This window comes from Phoenix dactylifera, chromosome 16, assembly GCF_009389715.1.
Source record: "Phoenix dactylifera cultivar Barhee BC4 chromosome 16, palm_55x_up_171113_PBpolish2nd_filt_p, whole genome shotgun sequence".
NCBI lineage: Eukaryota > Viridiplantae > Streptophyta > Magnoliopsida > Arecales > Arecaceae > Phoenix > Phoenix dactylifera.
This window is the reverse complement of record NC_052407.1, coordinates 6,122,183-6,133,761: the sequence shown is the minus strand read 5'-3', so window position 1 is coordinate 6,133,761 and position 11,579 is coordinate 6,122,183. Positions and strand designations below refer to the sequence as shown.

Below are 11,579 nucleotides of genomic sequence, written 5' to 3'. Positions count from 1 at the left end.
CCTATGCATATGGCCTCCACCACTAGTTACAAATCGCACTGAATTTTTCAAATGAATGTTTGCTAGCACTTATGTTAGCATGCAATTTTCTTTTATTTGTTACGTGATACTTGTAGAACTAAGAGCCAGTAATTTGATCTCAATAGATTAGGATGAATCGTGCTTATTTTCGCAGTTAGGTTGAGCCATGGAGGTAGTATAGAGTTCTCTTCAAAGCCGATTTAACCATAAGCATGGGATGATAGCATCCAAGGTGCAAATACATCTAGACCTCGCTAATATTAATATGTATGTATGTATGTATGTATACGTCTCTTTTGGGCTATAGCAATTTGCAAACATGGGACATCCTGCTCAGTTATAAGATGGATGAAACTACTAGGATATTTTCACCGATCATGATGGAGTACTAATTTCACAACAAGTTCGAGACAGTGGAATGATAGCTGTAATCCGTCCTCTTTTCCGGCGTTTCCCAACATCTAGTACCGCATTATTGTTGTACTATATTGCACTGATGACATCACACGTACCATCTCAACTATTAAACAGCCATTAAGAATCCAAGTAGATCTTGACGCTGCACACTGCAAACTCCAAAATGATACAGCACCCACAAAGCTAGCGTCCAAATCAAGCTCTCTATCAGTGGTCCAGTGGAAGATACCATGTCATCCATCTTCCCTGGCCCATCAATCTGGACCATCCACTACCAGCCACCATCTACAGGACTGATAGGTTTTTTGATACAAACAGGGAGATGCTATAAGAGAATTGGTATATTAATTGATAATTGAATATTTTTATAAGTTTATAATTAAGGTCTCTTCTCAATACGTGAATACTAAACAAAAGAAAGAAAGAAACCACGAGCTTGGGAACCCGGTTTTGGCCCCCCCCAAACCGCTATATAAACCCCCCCGCACCGACCCGTCCAAGCTCTCGTTTTCTCTCCACTCTCCACTTTATTACTGCTATTCCCATTCTGCTCCTCTGGAGGCCTTTTTAGGGAAGAAGATACCATGGCTTTTCTAATTCCCAAAAAGCCCCTGCATTCGTCCTCCTCCGCTTACGACGACAACGGCAAGGACGAGCGCCCTCGGCTGCAGAACTCTGTGACGAGCTGCATCTACCTGAAGCCGGACGAGGGCGGCGGCGCCGCTGCCGCCCGACGGTCTCTGGACAAGGAGATGGTGCTCCGCCGCATCCGCCAGCGGAAGCGCGTCAACCAGATCCGCGCCGCCATCCAGTCACTTCTCCGCGCCTCGCCGGACCTCGGCGAGAAGGACGGCGAGCCCCCCTCCAGTTGGTGGCTCGACGACGTCTTCTCCGCCCCATGATCCAAGCTCGCCAGAGTAGTTCGACTCCAGCCGGCCGGCCGGCCGCCGCCGGTCGGAGAGTCTTATGAGCTCGATCTCGTGCATTCTTCTGTTTTGTTTTGTACATATAACGTAGCGAGAATTTTCTTTGTTTTTTATAATTAAGTGTTGTGGCTTATAATTGGATTCGGTTGTGGTTGGATGAAATTCGTCCTATCGAGTGCGTTGTTTGACAGCTGTCCGTATCCAACGGCTCTGATGTGACCACGGGAACGCTGGACTCGTTTATCGATTTGTGATAGCCAGTGCCATGAGCTTTTAGATGGCCGGCCTGGTCGGTCGGTAGGGAGATATCCTGGAATAAATAAACCATTCATCCTAATCGGATATCACCATATATTTTAAACTTAAGATAATGCTGGATCCTTGTACTGGATATTAATACAGTATTCTAATATTTTTCTCGGAACCTTCCTTCTTGCATTGCTTAATCACTTTGTAGTTTGTAGAGAGAATGAACAGAAAAAGGAGTCAGGGTGCAAAATTTAATAAGGCTGATTAAGAAGTGACAAGAGAGAGCGTTATATTTTATTCGATGCACAAAAGGACATGCTAATGCCGGCCTGTTCGGATAGCAGAACCTATGGATGTGATTTATAGAGGGAATTTATTCTGCTATATATCCCTAAAAAATAGAGATCAGGAGAGGCTCCCATCTGTCCAGCGTCTCCTCATCGCAAGGGCCAAGGAGGGATATATTGGTCTGATTATGATACCACCGTGGATAAGATATCATGTTCCGTTTAACTTAATCGGGGTGATGAGAATTGTTCGCCTGCCGGTGCGAATGCATCGGTGCCTAACGGTTATCGGCTGGTGGATAAGATATTGTGGCATGAGAAGGTGCCCAAGTTATCTACTGGTCTCTCTTGGGATATGCGGCAGCTGGGGAAATACTTTATTCTGGCCTATAGTGGAAGAGAGAATTAGAATCTTGCCAGCTTTGCTAAGTTTCCACGAATAATAACACGTATTTATGTAGACTCTTTTGGGTTCTGACTTCTGAATGTAGGGTAAGCACTTTTTTTGTTTTTTTGTCTTTGAGATTGCAGTGCGAGTAGATAGTATCTCATTCATGCATGCAAGAAGAATAGAAAAAATAGATCTAGCTTGCTGGCTTATTGATCTACTCCATGTCATCCAAGGCCATCCAAGATTTTTTTTTTTTTTTTGCTAAGACAGATAATTTAAATAATTTTAGTATGGACATATCAAAAAAAGATAAAAAAATAATAAATTCCAGAGCGCTCTAGGCAGCTCTCTTTTTTCGACCTACAGAGCACCTCCGGAATGATTGGTCACGTATGAGGCCACCCAGTTTGCAACCCATTCGACTCTCTGTAAACATATTTGGCTTGAACTCTATGCCGCCACCCAATCTGCGGTCCATGGCCTGAATATTTCAAAGTACATCCAAGTGATTGGCTACCACTACAAGAAAAAGAATCTTCGGCGACCTCCTTGGGTTGTAGCTCCTGAAAGAGAAGGTGGCAGGCGATGAGAACCCACCCAAATCCAACGGTCAATACATAAAAGTTAGAACTTACACTAGGCGAACAACCCGGGAGGAGGAGAAGGCTCTCTGGCACGGCGAGGTCAACCAGAAGGAGGAGAAAGAGGGGGAGGAGGAGAATATTTGTAGAATATTGAATGGCTTTTGGTTGTTGCGGACTCAATCCAGGCGGATTTTTTTTGGTCGTGCTCAATTCAGCAGGCATGGTCCTCTAAAGTTTAAATTTCAAAACCAAAACACGTCCTGGGTCCATCAAATTCGGCACTATACATCGGACTTGAGCGCACGATTCCCGTTTAAAGACGGCAAAATATTCCGAATTCAGCACACTTTCATCCATCACGCGTCCTCTCTTAGGGGCTAGCATGCTCTCTTGCGCGTTTCATTCAAGAGAAGTTGCCGACTTCTGCATGCCTCACCAAAGTCCTCGACGAAATTTAGAAGGCTGTGTCCGGCCGTCCTGAACTTCAAGGATGAAAATGATGACTCGGCTACAACAGATGCTCCTGGTCTTCCGATAGGCGAGTTTGCTGCGGCTGTTAGTTAGTAATTGTCCGCTGCAGACTGGGTCGCCTCCTTTGTTGTACGACATTTTAGGAAGATCCTTTGGACATCCGTAGTAGATTTACTGTCTTCATTGTACTTTTTACTTTCTTATGACTTGGCACGATGTACTCATGTTAGAGCTATATGAATTGCCGTTTTCACCAAAAAAAAAACAAAAAAATTATCTGTTGCAGATTTTGGACGGTGGTGGTCAACACTGAAATTACTGCATGAGCATACAGAACTGCTTAGCCATGACCGATAGATCTAGCTATGGCTCCTATGGAGGAGGAACCTTCCAAGAGCTCTGCAAAGAGCCGTTTCAATCCCGTCGCTTCGTCGCTCAGTCCGTTGCTTCTTCCCTCCTCTTCTTCCTTTCCGGCTCTTTATACCAATGTGATTTAATTCCAGGTGCATATTTGAATTACGTCTTCCCTGATTCTGGTTTAGATCCAGAGGTAGCACCGGTCCATCAATAGCAGCATCCCTTCCTCTCGCACCTGGTCTAGTGGCATACCTTGAAGATAGAACACTGACAGACTTCAGCTGAGGAAGAGAAGACCAATTGCGTGGTGCTCCATCGGCTGGGATGATGAGAGTGGATGGGGAATCTAACCCAAAACGGGACTCTAGCGGATCCTGTTGGGTGGTTGTGGTCGCTGCTTATGATTTTCTTGATTTTATGGCTATATTATTACCTACTTGATCAACCAAACATCTAAATATGGGATCAAAACTCTTTTTCTAGCACCAATCTATTACTGCTAGGAATTGTCCCGACCCAAGCATGGAGTTAACGGGGTTGCTGGAGATCAAGACTCGTCTGCCGTCTGAATCAGAAAGATTGGATGGGGTTGCTCCACTCCTCTATGGCAATGATCCGATGGCTGTTGTGCTCGATTAGAGATGATCTCATCACCGTGGACCTCCGAGTTGGCGTTAGATGGTAGAGGAACAGCTTTGACTAGCGCACCGACCTAAAACAACAAAAATAAAGAAGAACTCCCACTGGAGTGTGTTTGGCTGGAGATTCTTCGATGTCTAAGTCAGACACGGCTCTTAGAAAACAGGAGAAAGCCCGAAAGGGGCAGAGAGACAGCATAAGAGAGTCGAAAGAAATTATCTAGAAGGCTCCAGGAATGCAATATATAGACGAGGGCCAAAGCTCACTACTGAGAGTTTGGGGCTATACGCTAGTTTATAGGGTAATAACCCATGTATCCCGCCCATAAATCATGCCAGAGCTTCTCGATCGGAGGGATTTGCTTGGGTACCATGTTTGTTAGGAAACAGTTTGCGATCACAGTCGAGTTGTTGCTAAGTTAAGGGGGGAGAGGGTTGAAATGCAAAAGAGTCTCCGCACACTATGTGGGTTGGCCACGTGGCAAATTTTGAATGGTCAACCTACCTTATCTATATCTAGCGGCCGATATGTAATTTATGAGGTGATTATGATGCTCCAAATGGAGTGGGGTGCGACCTTTTTTTTTGTTTTGGTCAAAACGGTATTTCATTTCATATACCTCTAACGTGAATACAGCCGGCCATGTCAGAAGAAAGTAAACAATACAAAGAGTGTGGAATGCTATCTAGGCTAGTCTAGAGGACCTCCCCAGTATGCCGAGCAACATAAGAGGCGACCTAGTCTGCTGCACTGCTCGCCTTCCGATATACATGAGCTATCTGACAGGAAGTCAACTCCCGCACCAATCTGCATGTATCCCATATCAGAGAGTGGCCATCCCCATACATGTCCACTCCACGGATCCAGTCAATCACCGTGGACGAATCATCCTCGAGGAATAGGCTATCAGCCCCCAGCACCCGTCTCACATACAAAAGGCCCTCCCAAGCTGCCCGCAGCTCCGCTCCCACGGCTGACATACCTGGTGTGCTCTGCCCTCCAACCACAATAAATCTGCCTCCATGGTCCCTGATCACGAAGCCCACGCCCCCAAAGGCACCACCCTCCGCCATGCTTCCATTGAAGTTCACTATAAGATAACTAGGGGATGGGGGTACCCAAGAAAAATAACTGAACCTGGACACTGAGATAGCAAGACAGGTACCCTAGATGTCCCTAGCCCTCCCAGGTGAAGCCGATGTGGCTATCGCTGAAAACTCTACCGCATGCCATATGGCTATCTCCATCACTGCCGTGGGGATGACCGCCTACCCTCGAACAGACGATCGTTCCTGTCCAACCATATGTGATAGGCTAAGTAAGCCACTATGGTACCTGTCTCAGCAGCGGTCGGCCTCCGAATAGACTCGCTTAGATACCGAAGCATATCCTCCATCAACTCCCACAACGTAGGGAATGGCACAGATTTACATCTCCAAATTTGCACGGCTGTAGGGCATCGAAGAAGTGCATGGCTAATAGTCTCCTCAACATCCGGGCAAACCTCACAAAGCGGAGCTATCCTCATCCCCCGCCTGGCCAATACGCTCCTAGTTGGAAGGCAACCCCAAGCCACATTCAAAAGAAAAAGCGCCACCCAGGGATGCACCCTTATCCTCTATATCCAACCACCATCAATCTACCTATCTGGCTCTCTACAAGCCCAAGCATGAATATCTCTGGCACGCACCATCGAACGGCCCGTCGGCAGCCAAACCGATCTGTCAGGCTCCACATGAGATGAGATGGGATCGATAAGGTCATAATCCTCTCAACCAACTGCTCCCCAAAAGCCTCCCAGATCAGATTCTCATTCCATCTCCCCTCACCTGGGACTAGCAGATCACAAACCCTATGCCCCATCAGTCTGCTTGTGTCCACCATGATCGGTAATCTACTGATCGGTAGCTCTGTCGCCCAGCTATCCTCGAGAACGTCCACCGAAGTCCCATCCCCAATGGCCCACTGGATCGCCGGAAACACCAGCGGAGCTCTAGCACATATCTCCCTGCAGATCGGAGAGTGGTGTCGCTCTACCCTCACACCAATCGACAGTGCGCCATACTTAGCCCTCATAAGGGAGGACCATAAACTCTCAGATTCCAACATAAAACTAGCAGCAAGACACGTCACTGACGCCTTCGAACACTGCACTTGCTTCTCATGTGAGGATGGTTTATTCTTGTCAGTAGGTTGTAAAACATTTTACCTAATAAAATAACTGCTCACTTTTGCTATGGAATCGGATGTTACAGTATTTTACACTTCAATAAATTTGGCATCTTCTTAGTTCCTTTTTAATTGACTTATATACGTGCACTTATTTGTTTCTCACTCGTTTTCCTTGTTTCTCCAAACTAAGATAGATTTGAAATAAGAGATTGAAGTGTATTACATTATAGAAGGATGGATGCTAAGAGAGAATGAACAAACGAAGGTGGAGTGCAGAGCGCACAGTGCAAATTTCATTTTCCTCTTCTTGGATTGATGCAAAAATCGCATTTTAAGATAAGAAGAATGCTACACTAACATGGAAGTGGATGAATAACTATTAAATCACAAGAAGGCGCATAGCCTTTCACCCTCTAATAATGAGTGAGTTTGTTGTTTTATATGTACAAAAAAGTTAAATATACGGATTGGATTTCATTATTGTTATAGATAAGATATCATGGTTTTTTTTTTTTATTTAGATCATGGAAATAATCATTCGTTTCTATGTGCATACATTGAGTATTGGTAAAGGAAAATATGCATGGTTTGTTTATTTAGATGGTGGAAATAGTCATTTCTAATATTACTCAAAAAAGAGACAATAATGTTGCTCCTTAATTAGTGCTTGTCAATGGCTGCCTCAGGCAGGAATGGAAGAGGGGTAGTTTTATTTTGATGCAGTAAGAGGTAGCAGAAATTTTTAGGATTGGAGACACTGGCAAAATTGGGAGCCACTCTCTAGAATTGTTCAGTTATAGTTTGGTTGATAGTTGAATGAGATATGCTGGTATGAATAGTTACAATACTTATATATGTAGGTGTTGCTGGAAATTGGACCCGGGGGTGGCCGTCGGCTGGAGAAGAGGAGCTCCACAGCCTGGGTGGCGGCGCGTCGGCGGGCGGCATCCTCTAGGAGACCTGCAAGAAGCCGGTGGCCGGGCTCTCCGGCGCCGGCCCTCCGATGGTTAAGTCAGTCAGGGGTCTGATGGGGAAAGAAAAAGTGAGACGGAAGAAAAAACCCCCTCCCTAAGTGGAGGAATTCTCCTTTTATAGGGAGGATCGGGCTACCTGTGACGTGACAGAGCAAATTGGTTGTCGTACAATTGGTCATTAATGCTTGATCATGTAAGTCAATGCTATCATGGTAGGAGATTAGGCCGGAACCTGTCATCACGGAGTCGCCATCATTTGTAGGCATGCGGATTTGCCGTGAGAGACTCGATGTCTGTAGGCGACGGAAACCATACGCTTTAATTGTTGAGTAAGCCCAGGGGCCTGCAAGGGCCATGCGTTTTGACTGTTGAGTGAACCGGGTGTCTGCACGACCCTTACACATTAATTGTCTGCACGGGCGTGCAGCGGGTGGACGTAATCTCAGTGTGCAACTCAGGCGTCCTCAGGTTGGTAAGACTGAGTGTCCCCAAGCCGGAGGAGGTCTGCTCAGTGGGCCCCTGCTCGGAGGGGTCTGTCCGGTCGGCCCCTGCTCGGAGGGGTCTGCTCGGTCAGCCCCTGCTCGGAGGGGTCTGCTTATCAAAACGTGGCGACACTTTTTCCCCCCAACACTACCCCCCGACTTCTGAGCTCGAGCTGTTCAGAAGTTCGAGCGCGGGAAGTAGTATTAATGTGGTTTAGGAGATTTTGAATTATCGCGCGTTTCGAGACGCTTTTAATGGGCAGCGCCTCTTTCTCCAGAGATGTTTTATCATCCCCTTTTCGTTTTTCGAAGCGTCCTCGTGTCGTGGGCTCATGATGAGACCACACGATCCGACGCGACGCTTCCGTATTCGAAGTGCCGGTTCGGATTAAATGCGGTGCCCTTAACTCTTAGGGTTAAACCTTTACATTTGTACCAGTTTGTTTTGAACTGGACTTGTTTCTCATCTCCCTCTTTTATAGCACCTTCACGAGATCGAGACGCTGATGCATATAGTCCAAGACTACCGGGACCGGGCCCGAAGGCATCAGCGCGGGCAGGAGGAGGCTGAGGCAAGGTGCCTCGCATCCGAGGCCGAGCAAAAAATGCTCCAGACGAAGGTGGAGGCGGCCGAGGACGAGATTCGGGCTCTGACCGCTGAGCTCGAAGAGGAGAAGGGCGCACACGCCCTGGCCAGGTCAGAGGTGCGCGCTGTAGAGGCGCGTCGGGCCGAGGCCACTTTGACGCTCGCTATCTGCGAGCAAGAGGTGAAGGAAGTTCACCTCAAGGCCCAAGAGCTCGAGGCCCGCTTGTCCGAGGCCCAGTCCCTGCTCGCCGTCCGCAAGCAGGAAGTGAGGGATCTGGAGCGGAAGGCCGAGCAACGCGAAGCTCGGGAGAAGGAGGCCCGGTAGCAGGCCCAAAATGCCGTTAAGCACTTCCGTGAATCGGAAGAGTTTCGCGACCTGCTGGAGGAGGAGGGCGTGAACGGGCTCATGCAGGGCTTCAACGACTTCCATAATCAACTACGCCAGCTCTGCCCCGATTTTGATCTCAGTCTACTCCAGCCCGGAGCTGGAGTCGAGGGCCTCGGGGCGGAACCAGCCGAGGCGACCGGAGAGGCAGTTCTGGAGGCCTCCGCGGAAGAGGCCGCTCGGGGAGCCACTCCCGAGGTCGCGCCTAGAGGCACTGAAGGCGGCGAGCCTGGGACTACTGCCAAGGGGGCCGAAGCCGAGGGCGTTGGAGTCGAGCCCGAGGAGATCTCGGCCGGGGACGCCGCGACAGCCGCCTCTTAGCTTTGTGCTTTTTCTTTTCCTTTTGTAACATGAGGTCGGCCCATGTCTACCACACGGCCGAGACTTAATTTTGTACTTGGCCCTCGGGCTTTTTGAATGAGAATATTCTATAATTTTCGCTCTTCCAACTCTAGCGCATTTTCTAGCTAATGTTTCTCCAAGGCTTTGCTGCGCGGATTCCCGAGTTGCTAAGGCGCTTCAGACCGAAAAAATGCCCGAGCTTGTCGAGCTCTTAGATCTGAGTCGCAGTTTCGCGGTTGTAGATCTCGGAGCCCCAGCTGCGGGGCGCCGTGCTCTAATCATTGTATTAGGTAGCCAGCTTGTAGCTTGAATTGCACCCCCCGAGCTCGGGATTAAATTTTACCGAGCGGCCGAAAAACCGACCTAGGGCTCAGATTTCAGTTCGTAGTCGGCTCGGCGGAGGACCCCAATATTGGCCGAGGTGCTTTCCGCTAAAAGTATCCGACATAAAAATGAATGGAACACGCGTATCGAGCAAGACAGACGCCAATCAAAGCGTACCTTTTCGGGGTTATATGCCCCGTGCCGCGAACTGTTCTTCGTGGAGGACGGCCCCGAGCTTAATCCAAAGCATGGGGTCGTAGCCCTTTGAGCTCATACACGGAGCTACCGCTGGCTTCGAGATGCCCGAATCGCGACCTGGGTCTGACATCGGAACCAGGCACCGAGGGTCGGCGAGGATCAAGCCGAGCCCGATGGCTGGTGGAGATCGAGCTAAGCTCGATAGCTGGTGGAGATCGCGAGGGTACTCCCGTCATTCCGAGGGATCGGGGCATCCCGACCATAGTCGAGGTATTTGATGGAGATCGAGCCGAGCTCGACAGATAGAGATCGAGCCGAGCTCGATGATCGATGGAGATCGAGCCGAGCTCGACGGTCGGCGGAGATCGAGCCGAGCTCGACGGTCGGCGGAGATCGAGCCGAGCTCGACAGATAGAGATCGATGGAGATCGAGCCGAGCTCGATGGTCGGTAAAGATCGAGCCGAGCTCGATGGATGGTGGAGACTGCGAGGGTACTCCCGTCATCCCGAGGGATCGGGGCATCCCGACCGTAATCGAGGTATTTGATGGAGATCGAGCCGAGCTCGACAGATGGAGATCGAGCCAAGCTCGATGATCGATGGAGATTGAGCCGAGCTCGACGGTCGGTGGAGATCGAGCCGAGCTCGACGGTCGGTGGAGATCGAGCCAAGCTCGCTGGTCGGTGGAGACCGAGCCGAGCTCGATGGTTGGTGGAGATCGAGCCGAGCTCGACAGATGGAGATCGATGGAGATCGAGACAAGCTTGATGGTCAGTGGAGATCGAGCCGAGCTCGATGGATGGTGGAGACCGCGAGGGTACTCCCGTCATTCCGAGGGATCGGGGCATCCCGACCGTAGTCGAGGTATTTGATGGAGATCGAGCCGAGCTCGACAGATGGAGATCGAGCCGAGCTCGATGGTCGGTGGAGATCGAGCCGAGCTCGATGGATGGTGGAGACTGCGAGGGTACTCCCGTCATCCCGAGGGATCGGGGCATCCCGACCGTAATCGAGGTATTTGATGGAGATCGAGCCGAGCTCGACAGATGGAGATCGAGCCGAGCTCGATGATCGATGGAGATTGAGCCGAGCTCGACGGTCGGTGGAGATCGAGCCGAACTCGACGGTCGGTGGAGATCGAGCCGAGCTCGACGGTCGGTGGAGATCGAGCCGAGCTCGACGGTCGGTGGAGATCGATGGAGATCGACGGTCGGTGGAGATCGATGGAGATCGAGCCGAGCTCGACGGTCGGTGGAGATCGATGGAGATCGAGCCGAGCTCGATGGTCGGTGGAGATCGAGCCGAGCTCGATGGATGGTGGAGACCGCGAGGGTACTCCCGTCATCCCGAGGGATCGGGGCATCCCGACCGTACTCGAGGTATTTGATGGAGATCGAGCCGAGCTCGACGGTCGGTGGAGATCGAGCCGAGCTCGACGGTCGGTGGAGATCGAGCCGAGCTCGACAGATGGAGATCGAGCCGAGCTCGATGGTCGGTGGAGATCGAGCCGAGCTCGACAGATGGTGGAGACCGCGAGGGTACTCCCGTCATCCCGAGGGATCGGGGCATCCCGACCGTAGTCGAGGTATTTGATGGAGATCGAGCCAAGCTCGACAGATGGAGATCGAGCCGAGCTCGATCGTCGGTGGAGATCGAGCCGAGCTCGATGGATGGTGGAGACCGCAAGGGTACTCCCGTCATCCCGAGGGATCGGGGCATCCCGACCGTAGTCGAGGTATTTGATGGAGATCGAGCCGAGCTCGATGATCGGTGG

At 50.0% G+C, this 11,579-nt stretch overlaps 1 protein-coding gene across 1 annotated transcript; it reads left to right on the top strand.

The window, feature by feature from the left end:
• The first annotated feature begins 884 nt into the window (after positions 1-884).
• On the top strand, positions 885-1,701 carry LOC108511386. Its single transcript, XM_017843351.3, has one exon. It carries the CDS (start codon positions 1,023-1,025, stop codon positions 1,338-1,340), a length of 318 nt encoding a protein of 105 aa, XP_017698840.1. The 5' UTR covers positions 885-1,022; the 3' UTR covers positions 1,341-1,701.
• The last annotated feature ends 9,878 nt before the right edge of the window (positions 1,702-11,579 follow it).

What these genes read in the sequence shown, in the direction of transcription:
- LOC108511386 (XM_017843351.3), top strand. Translation starts at nt 1,023, where the DNA reads ATGGCTTTTCTAATTCCCAAAAAGCCCCTGCATTCGTCCTCCTCCGCT.